Here is a 24,544-nt window from a genome sequence, read left to right as displayed (position 1 = left end):
GTGGGTTGGCGGACAGGCGGGGTTACTTTCGGACACGGAGTAGCCTTCGAGCCGCCTGGTCCGCTCCGCTCCGCTCCTCTCCTCTCTGCTCCGTGCGCTTGAGACCCAACTACTTGGTCTCAGTTTTGATAGTCGCTGCAGGAGCGGGTTAGTACCGCTTACTTGGACTGCCTACTGGTCACGTTGCAGGGGCCCGATGGGCCGGCGGGCAGGCGGGGGTTCTTTCGGTCGGTCGTGGTGTTGAGGCTAACCTCCCGCTCCGCTCCTACTCCGCTCTGCTCCACTCTGGTCGGCAGTCCGTCTCTCTGGTTCTGCTCTCTGGCGCCCTCTCTAGCTGACTGAAAGCTCTTTTTTATTTCTTTTCAGAAGTCGCTGGTTCGAGGAGTTGCTCTCAGTTCAACTAATGAACGCTGCTCCGGCGCTTCTCAGCCCAGGTATAATGCACCAGGTATAATGTATGCAGGGTGGGTGTTCCCCTGCAAAGAGCCTCGTAGAAGTGGTGCATTGGAATCTATGAGAACTCAGTGCGCCACTTCTAGGACACAAATGCGTCAATTTATTATGCCTGCCTCACAGCAGGCGTAAGACTGATGCAGGCCCTTTCACATGGGGCTTCCCCATGGGAAAGGACACATTGCTGGAGTTGCGTCTATTTTCAGACACACTCCAGGAATGCATCACTTTGGCACCTACAGATACATCAGAAATACTGACGTATCTGTTAATCCTTGCGACATGATGCGTCATAAGGTAAATATGATGCATCCATCTTGTCGCAAGGAGGGGGCACTAAGAAGAGACGCATCCCTGTTTTCACACAGCGATGCATCACTTCTCATAAATAAGGCCCTAAATGTGTTTACATCTAATATTCAGGGATAGTCATAGGTGTTTTCAATATTGTAACACAGCAGTAGCTCACCAACATTACTGCAAATTATCTCTGTGATGCCCTCGTATTTCTTATATGTTAGGCCTTATTTTGATCTAAAAGAAACTTTTTTATGCATATTGCATGAAACAACAAAATGCAAAATGGCTGTAGGAGACTCTCACACATCAGGTACATAAAAAACTAATTAAAGGAAAACAGTAGTTTAAACAATCTGTTTAAGAAATATTCAAGGTCATTGGGGCAAAACTCTGGAGAACAAAGCTGACTCTGTCAGGGGGCCCACTGAAAGGCTGGGGCCCTGGGCCAGAGCCCACTTTGCCCATGCATTAAAACCTCTCTGCTCCCATCAACATCGAGAAGAGTTGTCATACAGGGATTGATCAACTGTCATTTCGACTATGGAAACCCCCGCTTTTTGGGAAGTCCCAAGTATGTTATGAAATGACGCAGGCCGTCCAGACCGCTGCTGCGCAAACTGTCCATAGACTTCCAAAACACCCTTCAGCTGCCCCAGCCTTAGCCGCCATGGTGTCTGATTCTTTCTAAACTCTGTGTTTGACCCATCTGATGGGGACCTTCCTACATTCTTCAACTTCTTATTCCCTAAATTCCTTGGAGGTCTTTATGGTCTGGAAAATTAAAGTGGCTGACAGTACCCAAGGTCAGAAAGGCCAGATGTGGTGGACAATCCTTTGTTCATCTGGTCCCCAAGCTATGGATTAATCTCCCTTCCAACCTTAGGTTGAATCCATCAGAAACCGCCTTCAGGAACTCTTGAAGACACATCTCTTCTAATTTCAGTTATGTGATATCATATGAATAAGTTGGCAGGCGTGTCTGTGTTAGTGCTGGAACACCCAGACTGACTGAACTGCTGAGCCCTACCCTCTTATCTGTCTCTTTAATGTTGGATTACTGATGATTATGTTAGAAAAAGAAAGTAGATTGTGACATTGCATCAAGGGCATGTGTGTTGTGGCTTCTGTGAAGCATAGTCCATATCATCAAATGTCACAAAAGGGAGTCACTTCTGAGATGTATCCTTTTCCGTGGACATCATGCTTTATTCTACACTTCATCCCTTTCAGGGATAACGTGTCACTCAAAGTGTCACACATATGGCGTCCAAGTGTCACACATAGGAACACTGAAAGCATGTGAAAGCCACACATAAGAACACTTAATACTTGGGAGCTATGGAGAGTCCTATGGCAGACAGAAAGCCCACCATGAAGTGACGATGTGAAAGAGACAGACATGCGCATGCGCCTCCTTCTCACTTTCACTTTCTTCCTACCTTTCAGAGGCGCTCGACCATGGGGACGTCACCTACGCCAATATCCGGGTCCCAGGAAGGGATGCTCGACCTGACTCCGTGGATAGGAGCAATGGTAAACGTCCTTACTGTTACTGATCAGTATTTTGAAAGCATGTGAATTGTGAAGTGCTTGTGGATTGGGCGGCTGTGGAAAGAGTACAGAAAGCAGCAGGGAGTCCAGTTCAGCCCATGTTACTTGTTGGCATTATAAATATATTATCCGAGGTTCACCACAAAGCTTGAAAAACAAAAATATGTTTTATTTGTAAGAAAAATAAATACGTTTTCTGGTTGGGAAAGAGGAAGAAAAACAGCAAGCACGTTTTGAAGTAATTTGTTCCCAACAAATGATTCAGTAACGAATGCAGAGCTCTGTATGCCAGGCTGGTATGACTGTAAACAGATTAAATAATGGCTTAATGTACATGAACCAAAATAGCATTACCCTCACCAAAATGGAAGATCTTCATTTAGTGTGATTCCAGTGGTTAAAGCGGTATTCATTTACTATTTAAATATAGTATTCATTTAGTAAGCATGAAGACTAAGTAGTATGCCCACAAGCCGAAATATACTAATGAGGGAATACTAGTTCTACTCAACTACCCTTCAAATACATAATGAACACTTCAATCGATTGCTAAAAGAAGACTGGTAGTATTCTAGAAGAATAGTATTTGAAGCTTAGTAGTATTCTTTTAGGGTTTATTTGCAGCTCTTGTGCTATTTTTTCAAAAGCAAAATGAAGGCTAGTCTCATTGATTGTGACCACTGTTTGAAGACTAGTGGTATTCTTTGTGAGCAATATCTGAATACTAACTGAATGCTACTATGACAATGTATTGGGGTCGCAGGGGGGGCGATCGTGCGCGGGGTTGCGGGGACGGTCACAAGCGGGGTTGGGTGCATGGGGGGGTGCATGGTGGGGGGGCGCATGGTGGGTGGGCGCAGGGGGTTGCATGGTGGGGGTCGCGCAGGGGGTTGCATGGTGGGGGTCGCGCAGGGGGTTGCATGGTGGGGTGCATGGGAAGGAATCTGACCGGTCATTGCGGCTGGCTTCCGACGGGCTCGGAGAGCCCATCAGCCAGTCGGAATGTGCCAGTAATCACATAGCGGCTCTTTCCGCCCTTGGGATTACGATGTCAGGTATCGGCAGCCTTTCCGTGCCAGCCTTTCCGACACAGAAAGGCTGTTGTAACTCATATTTGGGGGCCCCCAGCAGGGCCCTCTTGGGTGTGTAGCCTCCGGGCAAAAGCCGAGGGGGTAGTTGATCCCCGCACCCTGTCATGGGTCGGCAGTCCTGACTGCCCTATTACGATGCAACCGAACACTGTTCAGTCGCATTCGTACATTTTACAACGGGAGCATGCATTCCGGACGGTGTACAGATGGATTGCATGCTCCCATTGTAAAATGTAGGAATGCGACCGAACAGTGTTCGGTTGTATCTTAATGGGCCGGTTGGGACCCCCGACCAGGTGTCCGTCGGTCCCATGACCGAGATGATATGAGGCACACACACGCAGGCCCACGTGCGCGGAGGGTGGAGTCTGCATCTATGGAACTGGGAAGCGTTGGAGGGAAAGCGCTGTACCTGATAAGATCACCACTGCTGGCCCGAGGTTCTTACAGTGTGTGAAATTGCCCCCAACTTCACCGCCGTGTGAGAGTGCATCAAGATCGCCGTTAGAAGCACCGCTAGCGGCCCAGGAACCTCTGGAGGCCGTTTCCTGCTCCACCTATGTCACCACCGTGCCGCGCTGTGGTTGACTCCAACTCCACCCTCCAACTCCACCCTCCAACTCCCCCCACTAACTCCCACTCCACCCTCCAACTCCACCCTCCAACTCCAACTCCACCCTCCAACTCCACCCTCCAACTCCACCCACCAACTCCACCCTCCAACTCCACCCTCCAACTCCACCCTCCAACTCCACCCAACAACTCCGACTCCACCCACAAACTCCAACCTCAAACTCCACCCGCCACCCTCTGACTCCACCCTCCAACTCCACCCTCAAACTCCACCCTCCATCCTCAAACTCCACCTCCAACTCAGACTCCACCCTCCAACTAGCCCCTCCACCCTCAAACTCCACCCTCCAACTCCACCCTCAAACTCCACCCTCCACCCTCAAACTCCACCCTACACCCACCAACTCCAACTACACCCTCCAACACCACCCTCCACCTTCAAACTCCACCCTCAAACTCCGCCCTCAAGCTCCACCCTCAAACTCCACCCTCCAACCTCAAACTCCACCCTCCAGCCTCAAACTCCACCCTCCAATCTATCTATTTATCGCCCTCACTCTATCTATCTACTGCCCTCACTCTATCTATCTATCGGCCTCACTCCATCTAACTATCTATCTATCGGCCTCACTCCATCTAAGTATCTATCTATCGCCCTCACTCCATCTAACTATCTATCTATCGGCCTCACTCCATCTAACTATCTATCTATCGGCCTCACTCCATCTAACTATCTATCTATCGGCCTCACTCCATCTAACTATCTATCTATCGGCCTCACTCTATCTATCGGCCTCACTCTATCTATCGGCCTCACTCTATCTATCGCCCTCACTCTATCTATCGCCCTCACTCTATCTACTGCCCTCACTCTATCTACTGCCCTCACTCTATCTACTGCCCTCACTCTATCTAACTATCTATCTATTGGCCTCACTCCATCTAACTATCTATCGGCCTCACTATCTATCGCCCTCACCCTATCTATCTATCGCCCTCACCCTATATATCTATCGCCCTCACCCTATCTATCGCCCTCACCCTATCTATCGCCCTCACTCTATCTATCGCCCTCACTCTATCTATCGCCCTCACTCTATCTATCGCCCTCACTCTATCTACTGCCCTCACTCTATCTACTGCCGTCACTCTATCTACTGCCCTCACTCTATCTAACTATCTATCTATCGGCCTCACTCCACCTAACTATCTATCTATCGGCCTCACTCCATCTAACTATCTATCGGCCTCACTCCATCTAACTATCTATCTATCGGCCTCACTCCATCTAACTATTTATCTATCAGCCTCACTCCATCTAACTATCTATCTATCGGCCTCACTCCATCTAACTATCTATCTATCGGCCTCACTCCATCTAACTATCTATCTATCGGCGTCACTCCATCTAATTATCTATCTATCGGCCTCACTCCATCTAACTATCTATCTATCGGCCTCACTCCATCTAACTATCTATCTATCGGCCTCACTTCATCTAACTATCTATCTATCGGCCTCACTACATCTAACTATCTATCTATCGTCCTCACTCCATCTATCTATCGGCCTCACTCCATCTATCTATCGGCCTCACTCCATCTATCTATCGGCCTCACTTCATCTATCTATCGGCCTCACTCCATCTATCTATCGGCCTCACTCCATCTATCTATCGGCCTCACTCCATCTATCTCTCGCCCTCACTCCATCTATCTCTCGCCCTCACTCCATCTATCTCTCGCCCTCACTCACTCTATCTCTCGCCCTCACTCACTCTCTCTCTCGCCCTCACTCACTCTATCTCTCGCCCTCAGTCACTCTATCTCTCGCCCTCACTCACTCTATCTATCGGCCTCACTCCATCTATCTATCGGCCTCACTCCATCTATCTATCGGCCTCACTCCATCTATCTATCGGCCTCACTCCATCTATCTCTAGGCCTCACTCACTCTATCTCTCGCCCTCACTCACTCTATCTCTCGCCCTCACTTACTCTATCTCTCGCCCTCCCTCTATCGCCCTCACTCTATCGCCCTCCCTCTATTGCCCTCCCTCTATTGCCCTCACTCTATCGCCCTCACTCTATCGCCCTCACTCTATCGCCCTCACTCTATCGCCCTCACTCTATCGCCCTCATTCTATCTATCTAGCTATCTATCTATTGCCCTCACTCTATCACCCTCTATCTATTGCCCTCTAGCTAGCTATCTATCTATCGCCCTCACTCTATCTATCTATCGCCCTCCCTCTGTCCATCTATCGCCCTCCCTCTGTCCATCTATCGCCCTCCCTCTGTCCATCTATCGCCCTCCCTCTGTCCATCTATCGCCCTCCCTCTGTCCATCTATCGCCCTCCCTCTGTCTATCTAACGCACTCCCTCTGTCTATCTAACGCCCTCCCTCTGTCTATCGAACGCCCTTCCTCTGTCTATCTAACGCAATCCCTCTGACTATCTAACGCCCTCCCTCTGTCTATCTATCGCCCTCCCTCTGTCTATCTATCGCCCTCCCTCTGTCTATCTATCGCCCTCCCTCTGTCTATCTATCGCCCTCCCTCTGTCTATCTATCGCCCTCCCTCTGTCTATCTATCGCACCACCACAGCATCACTCAGGGGCACCACAACATCACTATGCGCTACCACAGCATCACTGAACGCCACAGCATCACTCATCGCCACCACAACATCACTCAGCGCCACCAGAGCATCAATCTGTGCAACCATTCAACAACAACTGGTTCAAATATGTTCTCTCAATGTTTCAAGCTTCATTACAAATGTCACAAAAAGATGTTAATATTTCACTTCTGTTCTTGGATTTTCATCACAATAAAATACACTGAACATAATCTTCCCAAAAGTTATTTACAAAAGTTTAAGCTATTGCCATTATAAATTACAATAACTTTTTTAAAGTATTAAGTATTTAAAAAAATTAAAAGCCATTGTTCTTTGTAATATCAATACATCAAGTGACGTAAATACAAAACATGTTGCATTACAAATGCTATAGGTGTCACATTTGCAACAGTTAGAAGTATTTGGCATTGTCACGAGGGGTGAGCCGAGACCACACCAGCACACCAGCACACCTACGCGATACCGACCGTTTGGCGGTTCAAAGCGTCCCAGTACACAGACAGGGAACGATACTCGTGACGCAGTCTTCCACGGGGGCCGGGTAGGCTCATTACAGCAGGCCACCTGGTACAATAAGGGAAGATTCTGAAAGGTGCATGCTAAACGCTGACCCACCAACAAAACCCTGAAGAAATCACTGAAAGTAAAGTGATGAAACATGTCGGTTGACTTTTAATCAGAGTGAGCTAACAGCACAGAATAAAGCTATGAGTTGCCAGTTAGTTTTACTCTTTTTATAGTGATATTTTGTTTTTTCACTCATTTGGGCACAGCAATATCACATTGGGTTTTCAGCACTCACAACACCTCACGGTTGTTGGTCTTGTATGCACTGTCTTTATGTTTGTTTCTCCCATTTTCTTTAAGGTTGACAGTAGCCGATGATGAGAAGTGAGGAATCAGGCGAGTACCAGTCTGATACAGTCCTCCCCTTGGTGTTGCTTCCGTGAGGCACTGTCAACCTCCCCTCCCCTTTTTTCACGTATGGAAGGGAGGATATATATGTAGTGGTGGGTGACACCGATACACAAACATACACCTTGGCATCACTGCCAGATTGAAAATTACAACGTAGTGTAACACTGGGGGTAGAAGTCAGATATTCTCTCTACCTCATGAACAAAAAACCTTTTTACTGTGTTTAGCCGTCGAGCTGTTCAGGAGCAGGCCATTGTTGTTAGAGAGATTTTTGAGTGGGGGGCGGCCTGTCTCTGTTTCCCCCTAGGCTCCTGTTTTTGTGAGAGATTGTAAATGACAAAGCTATTAATTTCGCTATTTTCAAAACAAACACATAAATAAAAAAGTTGTCATTTACAAGACCAATAGCTCAAACTTACCTAATGCGAGACCTATTGCATTGCAAATGCTTGTTACATCTGGTCTCTTAGGGTCACAAGTCCACCTTCTCTCTCCTTTTTTTTCCTGCCTTCTCTTCTTTCTTCCTCCGTCTTCCCCCTCCTTCCTCTTGCCTTTCTCTCCTCTGTCCATGCTTTTCTTTCTCTCCACTCTCTTTACTATCTCAGTGTCTCTCTTCCTCCATCTATGCAACTTATGCAGCACAAGAATTACTTCAGCTGACACAAAACTGGAGTGTCTGACTCGCTTTAGTCTCGTTTTTTCTAAAAATGAATTACATTTTTCTTCCCCGAACCTCCAAGCCCAGTGCATTCTAGTGGCAATGTCACCCCGGACCCGCATTTCAATGGCAGATGATGTTTGTCACAAATATGACCCCTAAAGTACTCAGAGGCAAGACGCCCCAGCTTTAATGTGCCCCTGAATTTTTGTCCCCATTTGCAGAAGTGAAAGAGTCGAATAGATCCTTGTCTTTGAGTTTGAATATGAATGGCGGCTTGTGGCCTTTCTTTTCCGATCTCATAGCAGGCCTCAACACCATAGCGTCTCTCTTCACCCACTCCCACTGTATAAAACCCCTGCCACTCACCTCGGGTCTCTGGGGCAATGCGAATTTCTCCTAGAGTCGTGCATCTTGTTATCTGTGTTGTTGGATCGATGCCAAACGCAAGGCAACGTATTGAAATAAAACATAATGCAGATGATATGTAATACAGAAATGTTTATCGCTGTTTAAGTTGTGTTGTCTTTTTACCAAGAATTCATTTTGTTTGGCAGTTGTGCATGTTTAAGATGTGTTGTCGTTTTTGTAATGATGCACTTTCTTCCCCCAATAACTCTCAGAGGCAAGCTTCAGGTTTACTCTATTTATTCAAGTAGTATCGTACAAGGAGCGCTAAGCATGTCTTCTCTCCAGCCAGCTCACGCGCTAATGCCTCGCTGCGCACGCCGCTTCCCTACGTCACCGCACGTCACGTAGCCACGTGACGTGCACGTTAACACGCTCACTACATATCTCCCTTTTTTCCCAACAACTCATATGTACAAGTCCTGGCTCATGTCATAGTCTCTGAACCTCGCTGGCTGAACCACCGCCCTGCCCCTTCTCGTCACTCTTACCGGGGACGTGGCAGTTGTCGCTGCATTATCGTTACCACTTCCTAGCGCAGCCGCACTAGGCTCACTCCTGTTTCTATCCTCTTCAATTATCTGCTCCCCACTCGTTTCTTGGTCCTCTTGCCTTGTCTCACCAATGTCCAAATCCTCTCCCCCATACTCATTGGGGTCATCGCTGCCGTTCTCACCATCTCCATCACTTCTGTTGCCTCTCCAGCAGAGTATTCTGTTGTATCTAGCCATGCGGTCCTGCGACCACACATTGCCATCGCTCAACAAAGCTGCTCTGCCTCTGACTTCCACTACCTGTAGTGGCTTGCTGTACTTGCTTTCTCCCTTCTTCTGCAATGTGGCCAGTCTTACTCTCACCCATTCACCTTTTTCTAAAACAGTGTCTTTCACATTCCTCCGCGCATCGTAGTGTTTGGTGTACACCGCTTGGGCTCTCTCCAGATTGGCCTGCACCACCGCCGGTGACCACTCGCTCTTGATGACTCTTTCCTTCCATATTCTGTTGTCCTGAGTGAAAGGCTCACGACCTCTGAGGATCTGGAAGGGACTATAGCCAGTGCTCGTGGGTGTTATTCTGTATGCCCAAACCATGTGCCAGATCTCTGCTTCCCAGTCTTTGTTATCTGAGATCGCTGCCTGTATCAAACCCATCACTACTCTATTGAAACGTTCCACCAGGCCATTACCTGCGGGATGGTATATGGATGTGTGTTTTGCCGTGATACCATTTCTCTGCATGAACTGGGACCATTTCTCAGAACGGAATTGGGGCCCATTGTCACTGAGGACACATTTTGGGATGCCCTCTCTCACAAAAGTTTCAGCCATGAAGCTCACTATCCTCTCCGTGTCCATGGTTTCTTCAATCCTCAATTCTGGCCATTTGGAATATCTATCTACCATTACGCAGATGTACTTCTGTATTCCCTGGGCATTTAATATTGGACCCAAAATGTCTATGGACAGTTCCTCCCATGGATTCTTCGGGGGATCAAATTTTCCTAAGGCTGGACGCAACGGTTTGAGTGTTTTATCCGCGCCCTGGCACCTCGGGCATTCTCTCACGTGTCTTTCCGCTCTTATGTCCATCCCCGGCCACCAATAATTCTGCTTGGCCCTTAGTTTCAACTTCCCCGCTCCCAGATGACCTTCGTGTAACATCTCCAGCAGCCTGGGAATCATCCTTGCTGGAGGTATGACTCTCTCTCCTCTGTATACGAAGATGCCTTGGTCATCGATTGATAGTTCCTCTTTAACTTCGAAATATGGAATGAGGCCTCGCCCTGTCTTGTTTTTGTTTGGCCACCCCTTCACTATATGGGCTTTCACTTCTTCCAGGACAGGGTCTTCTTCATACGCTAGTTTCCATTCCTGCTTGCTTATGATCACTTCCAGGTCTTCAGTAAGTGCGACCCATTCTTCCGCCGCTTCACTGCGTTCTGTGCTGGGCTCCATTGCTGCCGCCCTGCTCAGGTAATCAGCCATTTTGTTCTTACTCCCTGGGATGTGCTCCACGTCGTATCGAAACTCCATTAATTTGAGTGACATTTTTGAAATCCTCGGCGTTGCGTCAGCATGCCCACTGGATGTGAGTACCTTGAGTAGTGGCTTGTGGTCCGTCCTCAACCGGAACCTGGTGCCCCACAGAAATTGCCTGAACCGTGACATGGCCCACACCACCGCCAACATTTCTTTTTCGATCACACTGTACTTTTTTTCAGTGTCGTTCAGGGTGCGGGACGCAAAGCATATGGTTTCCACTCTCCCTTGGCCTCGGTCTTGCATGAGGACTGCACCCAGTCCTTTGTCGCTGGCATCCGTTGTCAGTATTGTATTTCCTTGGGGGTCGAATCCTTGTAGTGGGACAGCCCCTGCCACCTCTCTTTTCACCTTCTCGAATTCTTGCTGGGCTTCTTCCGACCACCGGAATTCGCTGTTCTCTCTGGTCAGCAGTCTCATATGGTGGGTCTTGGAGGCAAAGTGTTCTATGAACTTCCCATAGTATTCTGCCATCCCCAGGAAGGATCGGACTTCCTCCTTGCTGGCCGGTGGGGGTGCGTCGCAGATCGCTTTCACATTTTCCCTTTTGGGGGTTACTCCTCGTGCGCTTATCTCATGGCCCAAGTACGTCACCTTCTCCATTCCTATGCGGCACTTAGCCCACTCTGCCATGAGGCCTTTCCTTTCCAGGATTTCCAATACCACATCCAGTTTCTTGTCATGGTCAGCTCTGTCGCGACCCATCACCAATATATCGTCCTGGAAGTATTGGACCCATTGAATGTCCTTGAACAACTGGTGCATGAGTTTCTGAAATACCGCAGCCGCCGAGGCTAGCCCAAACGGCATGCAGCGGAATTGATAGCACCCGAAGGGGGTTATGAACGAGGTCAATCTGCGGCTCTCCGGGTGTAATGCAATCTGGTGATAAGCCGACGTTAAGTCTATGGTGGAGTACCATTGAACGCCCCTCGTGCTGGCCAACATCTCTTCTATCCGGGGAAGGGGGAACTTCTCTAACACTATGTTTTTGTTCAATTCACGCAGGTCCACGCATAGGCGGACCTTCCCATTGGGTTTCTTCACCACCACCAACGGCGCCAACCATTCTGCGCAAGTAATCGGCTCAATGATCCCTCTTTTCTCCAGTTGCCGTAGTTCCTCCTTTACATCGTCCCTCACGGCCATCGGGATATTTCTCACCTTGTGGGCCACCGGTGTTGTGCCCTCTCTGAGTATGATTTTGTGCGCAAACTTGTCAAGCCTTCCTACTGTGCCCCCAAAGACTGTTGGGAACTCCTTCTTCCATCTGGCCGTGTCCAGCCCATCTTCTTGCTCCATCAGCAGTATTTGCTCCTTGCCCCCTGGATCCAACCTGATCCCCAAGTCTCCTTGGTCGAGCCACCCCAGGACCGATGGGCCTTTCTCGGAGACGTACAGCTTGCACTTGGCCGACCTGCCCCTGAACTCAAAGTTCAACTTCCTGCATCCCGCCATGGGGATCCGGTCTCCATTGTATGTAACGGGGCGTATGTCCAGCCTGTCCAATTCAGGGCCCAGTTGCGGGGCAAATTTCTCCTCCCATACGCTTCTCGGAATTATGGTGTATGGTGATCCTGTGTCTGCCACCACTTGGATTTCCACGCCTCCTATCATCATGTCCATTACCGGTTTCATCGTTCTCCTTCCGTCCTTTCCACGAGTGCGGTCATCCACGCTCAAGATCTCGTCGTAGATGCAGAGGACCGTGACCACCTCTTCTTCGGCCACCTCGTCTGGTTCTTCCGCTTCTTGATCGACGTACCTCACTGCGTTTTTGGAGGCTTTCTTCCTGCACACTTTTTCAAAATGGCCGACAATTCCACAAAACAAGCATTTGGCGCGAAGCGCGGGGCACTTCCGGTCGTGCGCCTCGTGCGCCCAACTTCCGCACCTGTAGCAAGACCGTTTATTACTTCCGGTGGGTTTGCCGGAGGGGCCTGGGTTGCCTTGTCCTTTGCTCGGGCCTTTTTCTGGTGGTTTCCGCACTTGATGTTCCTTGTGGTGCTCTTCGTTGTCTACCTTATTCACTACCCCGCTGGGCACACTCTCTTTCTTCGTGGCCGCCGCACACCTTCGCGCCAGTTCGGCCCTCTTGACTATCACCAGTACGTCCTTGAGTGAGGTGTCTCCCGCTGCCCATAGCTTGTCCTGTACGTTCGTGCACGTGGTGTGCATCACCACTTGGTCTTTTATGAATTCACTTTCCCAGTTGGCGTACTTGCATGAGGCAGCCAGTTTCCTCAACGCCGCCACATACTCTTCCACGGTTTCTCCTGGTCGTTGTTTCCTTTGTTGGAAGTTAAACCGGTCCACTGAGACACACACCGATGGTTTGAAGTGTTCCTCCAGGTCTTCCATTGCGTGTGCGTACACGTCGTCATCATCCGTCTCTCTCTTCTTAGGAACCAAGCTTTTGTAGATCCTCAGGCCTTCCGGGCCCAGGTTGAGGAGTAGGATACGTTTCTTTCTCGGTGGCTTGAATTTCTCCTCACTCTCGTCCTCCAGTACTTCTATGAAGTTATCTATGTACTCCTTCCAGTCCTCCCATTTCATAAGGGGTTCCCCGGGTCTGGGAAGGAACTGGACAGGTGCTATCGCAAACCCCGCTTGTGCGCTCATCTTCTCGCCCTTGGATGTGGGTGGCGCACCTTCCTGGCTTCTCGGGCTCCCCGGCGCGCCGTTTCGTTCCTCCTCGCTGAGTAAGAGTGGAGGGCTGCTCCTTTCAGCCCCTTCCCGCTCAGGTGGGGTAGCCAGTGCGGTACCTGTGGGCCTAGATCGTAACTGGTTTCCTGCTTTGGTTTGTGATGCAGTTCCCAACAGGTTGCTCGCCGCACACCTGCAGTGTTCGGTTCCACGTGCTGTCGACTGCGTTGCGCTCCTTGTGGTGCCCGGTCAGGGTGTGGTCGCTGCACGTTCCCTCGGGCCCTCCTTGCTCTCCGCTCCGCGACTCTGCTCCGTTCCTCCGTTCTTCACGTAGTCGGCGTCGTGGGGGTCGTGGGTCGCTGATCCCACCTTCGTCGCCACTGTAATGATGCACTTTCTTCCCCCAATAACTCTCAGAGGCATGCTTCAGGTTTACTCTATTTATTCAAGTAGTATCGTACAAGGAGCGCTAAGCATGTCTTCTCTCCAGCCAGCTCACGCGCTAATGCTTCGCTGCGCACGCCGCTTCCCTACGTCACCGCACGTCACATAGCCACGTGACGTGCAGGTTAACACGCTCACTACAGTTTTACCCTGTAAACATTTTGTTTGGCACAGCTGTACACTTAATTTATAAGACGTCTGCTCTATTTCTATGTATCTTCGCTTTGAAATAACTACTCGGCTGACTACATTTTGATTGTTTTCTGTCAGTGTTCCTTCATTCCTAATAGCGTTATCTGCTCCCCAAAGTTGCATTCTCGCCTCTCCGAAATGCAGATGATGCAGGTTTACGAGTACAAACCCAAGGACACGGTATAGTCAGTCCCCCACAACAGAGCATTTTCCTAGGTGGGGGAATAGGAAGGGAAAGTTGAGGCCCCAGCAATTAATCCGTCTGGGAGAGGAGCAAGTGTTCGGGGACTCGAAGTGAAATTCAAGAAAGAGGCAAGCTGGGGTTTGAGAGAGGGGGGGGGGGTAGACTGGAGGGATCTGAGTGGCGAGAGGAAGCGGAGAACGCCACGACTCTTTCTCATGGTAATGGTAATGATATTAAAAAACGGCTTCCTGCCAGGGCACACTTTTACAAGGCCTGATAAGCGATCTACAAAGCCAAGTTGGCTCTGGCCTTTATTGAGAAATGTACAGTAGCAGTCCGTCATTGTTTTGCACGAGTGGCCATGATCGTCTGCAGGGAAGGCGAGTCACCCCGTTTTTAGTAACTGGAAGGTTTTAGAATTTTATTATATGCCAGTTCAGAGCTGTAGGGAAAAAGAAAGAACGCTGACAATGACGAATCAGAAGGCACATTCCACGAAGCTGACTCTGTTCCAGTGGTCTTTAGGGGCACGAGACAGAAGAGTTACCTACGCAGTGCGGGCTTTCACTGTGATCACTTCCCTGCCAATCCCGAACCTTAGCATTTCTGGTACAGAAATGTTTTCCACTTTGTAGAGTACGCTCTAGTTAAAGCACGTCACGTTAGGACGTGACGTGCGGCGGCCATGTTGGCCAATTAAGTTAATAAAAGAAACGGTTAAGCACCTACTAGCTGTCAATCATTATTGCCGACCTACTTTACAGTGGCGACGAGGTCGGGATGTGACCAGCCAGGACCACAACTATAGAAAAGAAAAAAAAAACGGACCCACGTGGGCAGCAGCAAGGGAAGCAGCCAACAGGCCCAAGCCAGACCTGGGACACGGCGCAGCGACCCTGCACAACCCAGCCAACGCGACGGCCCACAGGGACACAGCAGGACACACTCAAGGCACGGCAGACTCGAGGAGCGTGGCAGAGCCACAGCCACCCACGGAGGCAGCGAAGAGGTCAGAGTGGCGGCACAGATACCCCGCAGCAGCCAGAATAAGCACGTGACATTCCTGTTATACTACGCCAGGTAGGAACAGCGCTGGCTACTAAAGAGGAGGAAGGGGGGACCAACACCAAGAGTCCCCAGAGAGAAAAGAGCACAGGGTTCAAGGACAGCACCCTAGGCAGCCCCACCGGCAAGGACACCAACATATCAGGCGCCAGGGAGGTGAAAATGAGCACACCGGCGGGGTATGCAATAGCACCGGTACAATTCCTACCGAAACCCGGAGAACCACTGATGAAGTGGGAGGACTGGAAAGAATACATAGATAATTTCATAGGGGTCCTGGAGGACGAAAATGAAGAAAAATTCACCCCCCAAAGAAAGAAACGCATTCTGTTGCTAAATCTGGGTCCGGAGGGACTCAGAATCTACAAGAGTCTGGTGCCCAAAAAGAGAGAAGACACCGACGACGATGTGTATGCGCATGCAGTGGAAGACCTGGATGAACGTTATCATCCCACCATCTGCGTATCAGTGGACAGATTTAATTTCCAGCAAAGGAAACAAAGGGCTGGAGAAACTATTGAAGAATATGTAGCGGCCCTGAGGAAGCTGGCGGCCACGTGTAAATACGCACTGTGGGAAGACGAGTTCATCAAAGATCAGATTGTGATGCACACCACGAGCGCAAATGTACAAGACAAGCTGTGGGCAAGCGGCGACACCACACTCAAAGACGTGTTGGTCATCGTGAAGAGGGCAGAACTCGCACGGAGGTGCGCAGACGCAACCAAGAAAGATGTGGCCACCCCAACCATGGTGAACAGAATACAAGAAGAGGTACACCGCAAAGACCAGAGAGGCAAGCACCCAGGGACCAAAGGAACCAACAGATGGCAAGGGAAGCAGGCGAGCAATGAGAGCAAGAAAACGTACTACAGCTGCGGAAGTTGGTCCCATGAAGCACATGATAGAAGATGTCCGGCGTTCCGGGCCAAATGCCTACACTGTGGCATCATAGGCCACTATGAGAAAGTGTGTCGGAAGAAACAGCAAAAGGGAGTGGTGAAATATGTCGACCAAGGTGAAGAAGATCTGGAGGAAGTCACAGAAGAAGAGGTGGTCACCGTCTTATGCATATACGACCAGGTACTGAGCGTGGATGGGAAGAGGTCAACCAAACCTGTCCTAGACATGTCCATGGGCGGGATCACCATCACAGTGGTGGCAGACACGGGATCTCCATTTACCATTGTACAACGGGCAGTATGGGAAGTAGAGTTCCAACCCAAGTTGGGCCCAGAATTGGAGAAACTAGACATTCGGCCGGTCACCTACAATGGCGACCGCATTCCCATGGTGGGATTCCGACGCCTGTTGTTCGAGTTTAGAGGCCGAACAGCTTGGTGCAAACTATACATTGCAGAGAAAGGACCCTCCGTCCTAGGATGGCTAGACCAGGGCGACCTGGGAATAAAACTAGATCCAGGAGGGAAGGAGCAAATACTACTCACAGAGCAGGAGGAATGGCCGGATATGAACAAATGGAAGGAGAACTACCCAAAGGTGTTTGGAGGCACAGTGGGGAGAATGGAGAAATTCCAACACAAGATTGTGCTCAAGGAAGGAGCCATCCCAGTAGCCCACAAAGTGAGAAATGTACCAATTGCGGTGAGAGAGGCAGTCCAGATGGAACTCCAAGAATTGGAGAGGAAGGATATAATAGAACCAATCACCTGCGCTGAATGGCTGGCGCCCTTAGTGGTCGTAATGAAGCCCAATGGGAAGGTCAGGCTCTGTGTGGACCTGAGAGAACTGAATAAAAACATTGTAGTGGAGAAATTTCCCCTCCCCAGAATCGAGGAGATGTTGGCCAAGACCAGAGGAGTAAGGTGGTACTCCACTATTGACTTGACCTCGGCCTACCACCAAATAGCACTGCATCCGGACAGCAAAAGCCTCACATCCTTCATCCCCCCGTTCGGGTGCTACCAGTTCTGTCGCATGCCGTTCGGGCTGGCCTCGGCAGCTGCAGTCTTTCAGAAAATGATGTACCAACTGTTCAGAGACTGCAAGGGCGTCCAGTACTTCCAGGATGACATCCTGGTGATGGGGTGTGACGGAAGTTAGAAAAAGTGCTACAAACATTGGAGAACAAGGGCCTTACAGCGGAGTGGACAAAGTGCTGGTTGGGCCTGCAATCGGTGACGTACCTAGGCCACGAAATCGGACAACAGGGCGTCACACCAAAGGCGGAGAACGTAAAGGCCATCGCTGAAGCACCGTCCCCCAAGAACAAAGAAGAAGTCAGGGCGTTCTTGGGAATGGCGGAGTACTATAGTAAGTTCGTGGTACACTTTGCCTCAAAGACCCACAACATGAGGTTGCTGACCAGGGAGAGCACTGCGTTCCAGTGGACACCGGAAGCCCAAGCAGAGTTCGAAACCATTAAAAGGGATGTCATAGGAGCCATACCGCTCAAGGGTTACGATCCACAGGGCACCACCGTGCTCACGACCGACGCCAGCGGCAAGGGTCTGGGCGCTGTGCTCATGCAAGACCGAGGAAGAGGGGACATGGAGACAATCAGCTTTGCATCCAGGGCATTGACAGATACCGAAAGCAAATACAGCGTGATCGAGAAGGAGATGCTGGCGGTGGTGTGGGCCATGGCGAGGTTCCGGCAATTCCTTTGGGGTACCCGATTTCTACTCAAAACAGACCACAAGCCGTTGGTAAAAGTACTAACATCGAGCGGACATGCCAGCGCCACACCCAGGATATCCAAAATGTCCTTAAAGTTGCTCGAGTTCAGGTATGATGTGGAGTACATCCCTGGGAACCAGAACCGAGTAGCGGACTACCTGAGTAGATCAGCTGCCATGGAGCCCGGAGAGGAAGATCCTGCAGGCAAAGGGGAGTTGGTGGCTCTCGATGAAGACCAGGAGAAATTAATCAGCCAACAAGAATGGACTGAGGCATATGAGGAGGACACCGACATAAAGGAAGTGAAGACGCACATTGTGCAAGGATGGCCAGACAAGAGAAACGTAAAAATGGACCTTAGGCCATATTACGAAGTGAGGGAAGAACTGTCAGTAGGAGACAAGGGGATATTCATTTACAGAGGAGACAAGGTGATCCCCCCAAGGAACCTCATCACCAAGCTATTGGACTTGCTACATGAAGGTCATTTAGGCATTGGAAAACTCAAGGCCAGATCGAAACAAAATTATTGGTGGCCAGGGATGGACCTAAGAGCGGAGAGGCATGTTAGGGAGTGCCCACAATGCCAAGGAGCTGACAAAATCTTAAAACCCCTGCGTCCAGCTCTCGGAAAGTTCGGTTCTCCCTCCAATCCGTGGGAAGAGCTGTCCATAGACATCTTGGGACCTGTGCTAGACGACCAGGGCACGCAGAAGTACGTGTGCGTCCTAATAGATCGATACTCTAAGTGGCCGGAGTTGAAGGTGGACGAGTCCATGGACACTGAGAATATCTTGAAGTTCCTGTCCGAAACTTTCACAAGGGAAGGAATCCCCAAATCCATTTTAAGCGACAATGGCCCACAGTTCACGTCGGAGAGATGGAACCAATTCATGCTAAGGAATGGCATCATCATCAAACACACCACGATCTACCATCCCGCTGGGAACGGCTTAGTGGAGCGGTTAAACAGGGTAGTGATGGGAGCCATACAAGACGCCATCTCCAGCAACAAAGACTGGGAGAAAGCACTAGAGAACATGGTGTGGGCCTACAGAATAACGCCCACCAGTACGGGGTACAGCCCCTTCCAAATATTGAGAGGACGTGAACCCTTCACGCATGATAACAGGATCTGGAAGGAAAAGGTCATCACAAGTGAATGGTCTCCCGCAGTGGTACGAGCCAATTTGGAAAGGGCACAAACCATCTACACCAACCATTACAACAAACAAAGGAACGTGAAAGAAACAGGTCTGGAGAAGGGTGAGTGGGTTAGAGTAAAACTTGCCACCCTGCAGAAGAAAGGAGACAGTAAATATAGCAGTCCCATGCAAGTCAAAGAAGTGTATGAGCGAGCAGCACTGTTAAGTGATGGGAACGTGTGGTCCCAGGACCGCATGGCCAGGTGCAACAAGATATTGAGCTGGAAACAACCTGGAAGGACATGGGAAGAGATGGATGATCCAAATGTCGAAGCAGGACAAGGCGTAAGTGAACAAGGTGATGGAGTAAGTACAGAGACGGTGCGAGAAGGGGAAAGAGTGAGCGAGAGTCAAGGAGCAGAGAGAGACTGGACAGAGAGAGGCATGAATGAAGGTGGAACGGCAAGTGAAGAAACGGAAGGAACTGATATGCAAAATCATGGGACTCAGGAGAACCCCACCCGGGTTACCAGAAGCGGAAGGCAGGTGGTGAGACCTTCCAGATTTAGAGACTTTGAATTAGACAATGGGTTGTAAGTGTTTGCTTATTGTTCATTAAAAGGGTGAGATATGTAGAGTACGCTCTAGTTGAAGCACGTCACGTTAGGACGTGACGTGCGGCGGCCATGTTGGCGGCGGTGCACGCGATTGCCATTAGCGCACCGAGAGAAAGACGAGACGGCAGCGCCAGCCGGCGCTCCTCGAGATACAGCCAATTAAGTTAATAAAAGAAACGGATAAGCACCTACTAGCTGTCAATCATTATTGCCGACCTACTTTACACACTTTTACGCTCTCCATCTCTCCAGTTTACCGCTCTTCATTTGCAATTGAAAACACGTTGCGGAGGCGCAGCAGAGCAAAGAAAACTTTGCAGCCCAAGTTGGACCAAATAAGAGCCCAAAAAGAGCCCAACTCAGCTCTGCTCGACAGAACAAGCCCAACGCATATCAACAGAAGACCAAAAGAAGAAAGACAAAGCCTGAGAGAACTGGAGTTCCACATAATGACGAAAACAGGTTAGAAAAGTGAATAAGCACATCGAGGAGAAACATTTATTATCCGTTGTAAAGCAAACTGCTTTATATGTAGTTCAATTAATAACGTATTGCATCATGAAAATAATAACAGGAATGTAAAATATTTAAATTAAATTGTTTGAAAAACGCACACAAGTTAGTTTGCACATTTTTTGGCTCCTAATTAAAATTGAAGTGCATTTTGGGGGTTGTAATTCTAATTCACTTAACCAATTATTCTGATCGAGTCTCTCTGATTGTTTAAATATGCCGGGCCTACGAAGAAGGTTTTCTTTCATTAATGCTCTTCAATATTAACTCACCCAAAACGTGCAAATACGAGCGTGGCCGAATCGAGATATATTGAGTCGTGTTAAATACCGTCACGATGTAACGCTGGCTACTCTGTAGCAATGCTCGTTATCATTGAATTCCCAGATGGTCGGACTGGCACATCTTTTAAAGTGCTGTGCAGCACGCCACGGCGAAGACTCCCTGACTCGCATACATGCCAACATTTTAGGACAGGGATGTGGGAGATTTAAAGTAAAAAATCGGGAGACTGAAAATTCCCCATTGACGTCTATTGTAGAAAATGCAATTTCAGGCGGGAGACAGCTGAAATAAAGCCATTTTTGGCTTGATAAATCGTTAGTCTCCTGCCTGAATCGGGTCTATTGGCATGTCTGGACTCGATTTGAGTCCCCCGTCGTGGCCGCTTCTGCCTCAGTGTCACTACTTCCTCTTCCTCCGGAGGTGACGGCAAGGGCCCCCACCAACGTAATTTAATGGCAGCAACTGTGGGTCAAACTTAAGCCACTGCGCAGCAGGAAATTGCAGCGCCAGCCTGGAGCCAGCGCAAGGATTGAACATTGTAGCTGCCTAGCGCTGCCGAGCTGCACTCACAGCCACGAGCTAAGAGCAGTCTGAATCATTTCATGACATGTGATTAACTATTTATGAAGATACTTGACAGGATTGCCGCCGTGTCCATCACGGGCATGCTGCCAAGGTTTCAGATTGCTGTGAGTGACGTTTTCATAATTTCAGTGTAATGAGTGACATTTCAACAACTATGAGTGACACTTTCTCGCAAGCAAAAGCAAGCAATGAAGACATGAGTAACATATAAATAGCAGAAATTGCATCCATTTGAGCAACAAGAAACTCGAAGAAGAACTTAAAATCGCTGAAAGCACCAGAAATGGAAGGGCACTGCCACTAAGCATGAGCGAATTTTGCGGATCTCGCGTTCGCGAATTTTGCGGATTTGCGGATTCGCAATCCGCAAAATCCGCGAATTCCCGCGAATTTGCGGATTTTTTTTTTTTTGTGTTCGCCCGTGTTTCTGCCAGTTCGCGAGGGTTTTTTACACTTTCGCAAATTGCGAACTTACCTGTCGGGTCGCAAGTTTCGCGAACTTGTTGTTTCTACGTGTCCAGCCTGTTTGGGACACTCTTCTTCATCACTGCCACTCTCTGTCACCACTGCCACTCTCTGACTACTCATGCCACCCTCTGGCCCACCCATGCCACCCTCTGTTTCATCACCACACCCTCTGGTTGTCCAGTGTACATTATTTTCGGCAAAGCAAAGCACACCTTCCCTGCCTCAAGTGACCTGAATTAATTTGGGGCTGATTAATGTGTCACAGAATATTTTTTTAGCTGGCACCTGCTTCCTTAGTGCGCCCTGATTAGTGATCTTTTGCACTTGCTAAGTGCTTTCATTGTTGCAAAATTAGTTACAACACCTGCCCTGCCCCAACTGACAATAATGAATTAGGGGCTGATTAATGGATTTTAACTTCCAGCCTGGCTCCTGCTTGTCTCCCTTAGCTGTAATTCAGGACCTTTGTGGCATATGTGTAACTATTCTGAGGTTCAGAGCAGGGTCACATAATAGTTTCAACTGGCAACTGAACTCTGGAGGGGCCCCTCAGGAACCACTACAGGAAATGGCTACTAATGATGAGCCTGAACTTTTGAACCTGGTAAGTAGTTACTTTTCAGTTTTGCTAAAATCGTATTTCTGCAATTTTGCACTTATTCGCGGGGCGCGAACTCACGCGAACTCACGCGAACAGTGCGAGCAGTGCGAGCAAAATCCGCTGCTCGCGGATTTGCGGATTTTGCGGGAGATTCGCAAATCTCGCGGATTGCGGATTTCCCGAAAATCCGCAAAATCCGCGAGCGGAACGGATTTTCCGCCCATGCCTAACTGCCACAGACTGCTGTTATAAGGTAAACAAGCATTTGCAATGCAATAGGTCTCGCATTAAGAACTTTTGAGCTATTGGTATTGTAAATGACAATTTTTTTATTTCTGTGTTGGTTTTGAAAATAGCTAAATTAATAGCTTTGTCATTTACAATGCCAATAGTTATAACTTTCGCAAATGTGACACCTATAGCATTTGTAATGCAATATGTGTTGTATTTACGTGACTTAGATGTATTGCTATTACAAATAATAATGGCTTTTAATTTTTTTAAATAATTAATACTTAAATAAAAGTTATTGTAATTTATAATAGCAATAGCTTAAACTTTTGCAAATAACTTTTGTGAAGATTGTGTTGTGTATTTTATTGTGACGAAAATCCAAGAACAGAAGTTAAATATTAACATCTTTTTGTGACATTTGTAATAAAGTTTGAGACATTGAGAGAACATATTTGAACCAGTTGTTGTTGAATGGTTGCACAGATTGATGCTGTGGTGCCCCTGAGTGGTGGTGCTGAATGAGTGCGATGGATAGATAGAGTGAGGGTGATAGATCGAGTGAGGGCAATAGATAAATAGAGTGAGGGCGATAGATAGATAAGAGTGAGGGCGATAGATGGATAGAGTGAGGGCGATGGATAGATAGATAGAAAGCGCCTATAAATAAACCAATCAAAAACATAAACACCTAATAAACAAAAATGCCTGATTATTGAAAAGGAATAGACAAGATATTAGATTTGTGCAAATACAATAAACAGAAGCAAGACAGTGAAGGTGCAGGAGAGAGTGAGACAGAAATAGAGGAAGAGTGGAAAGGCCAAGAGAGTGAAGGGGCAGGAGAGAGTGAGACGGAAATAGAGGAAGAGTGGAGAGGCCAAGACCGTGAAGGGGCAGGGGAGAGTGAGACGGAAACTGAGGAAGAGTGGAGAGGCCAAGACAATGAAGGGGCAGGAGAGAGTGAGGCGGAAACTGAGGAAGAGTGGAGAGGCCAAGACAGCGAAGGGGCAGGAGAGAGTGAAACGGAAACTGAGGAAGAATGGAGAGGCCAAGACAGTGAAGTGGCAGGAGAGAGTGAGACAGGAATAGAGGAAGAGTGGAGAGAGAGGAGAGAGTGGTGTGAGAGGAGAGAGTGGGGAGAGTGAGGATAGTGAGGAGAGGGGAGATTGAAGTGAGAGGGAGGTGAGAGAGGGAGGGGTGAGTGGTGAGAGACGGGAGAGTGGTGAGAGGGGAGAGTGGGGAGAGGGGAGAAAAGAGAGAGGAGAAGAGAGAGAGGAGGGGAGAGGGGAGAGTGAGGAGAGGGGAGAGTGGTGAGAGAGGAGAGTGGGGAGAGAGGGGAGAAAGGAGAGAGGAGAGGAGAGAGGAGAAGAGAGGAGAGAGGAAGGGAGAGGGGAGAGAGGAGAAAGGAGAGAGGAGGGAGGAGGGGAGAGGGGAGAGAGGATAGTGGAGAGACTGAGGGGAGGGGAGAGTCAGGAGATAGAGGAGAGGAGACTTTATAGTATTCTTAGAAAGGAATTGAAACTAAGCAATGGGGGGGATGCAAGAGGAGAATGATATGGGAGTGACCAAGAGAGTGAGAGAGAGAGAAATATATTCTAGGATAGCTGAGTGGACTAAAGCGATTACCCGAGACATTTGCCTGGGACTTGTAGACTAAAACTAGCGTCAGATCTTTCTGACGTCAAAGAATCGAGAACCATTGAGTCGGGTAACACAGACACCTGTTTGGCGCGCCTGGAGATGCAATGCGCTGTATCAAAGGTCGCTATCAGTTGTCCAAGAGTCAGAGACTTAAAAAAAAAAAAACATTGTGTGCGTGTCTAGATCCCATGAAGGGATTGTGGGTCTGAAAGCAGATGCACTGGAAGTATGGGAGAGGGAGGTGCTGCAGCCCCCACCCCTATAAATCCTTGATGGCGTTCAGATGTAAAATTAATAATGAAAGCACCTTAATTTTTTTGTCCTGAAGCACATTTACTATGCGTTTAACTACAAAAAAACTTCATTTGATAAAGTGCTGCTAAATATTTTAAAATGTTTAGCTGTGCCTGCAATTCCTTTCTCTTATAACACTCTGGAGTTTATTTTTTTAATATTAACTTACAAAACTCTTGGTCGGGTGCAGATTGAAGAAGTCCCTGGTATTCAAGAGGTTTTCTTACATATAGAAAGGCACGTGCTTACTTTACAAAGTACAAACAAATCAATATAAACATCCACAGCATGGGAAGCACAGTCTAGGGCCGCTTAACTTAAGTTTGGAGATGTCAGTGTAAAGCACCCTTCTCCA

At 48.7% G+C, this 24,544-nt stretch overlaps 1 protein-coding gene across 1 annotated transcript in view; it reads left to right on the top strand.

The window, feature by feature from the left end:
- The window catches only part of LOC147725915 (uncharacterized), a 276,388-nt gene that overhangs the window by 43,130 nt on the left and 208,714 nt on the right, over positions 1-24,544 (top strand). Inside the window, exon 2 of the mRNA XM_086962832.1 lies at positions 2,200-2,286. Within this exon, the coding sequence (XP_086818958.1) occupies positions 2,200-2,286 (87 nt within the window). The remainder of the gene's footprint in view (positions 1-2,199; positions 2,287-24,544) is intronic.

The sequence above is a fragment of the Lissotriton vulgaris genome, chromosome 3_1 (genome assembly GCF_964263255.1).
Source record: "Lissotriton vulgaris chromosome 3_1, aLisVul1.2, whole genome shotgun sequence".
Lineage (NCBI taxonomy): Eukaryota > Metazoa > Chordata > Amphibia > Caudata > Salamandridae > Lissotriton > Lissotriton vulgaris.
This window is presented reverse-complemented; position numbering and strand designations above follow the sequence as displayed.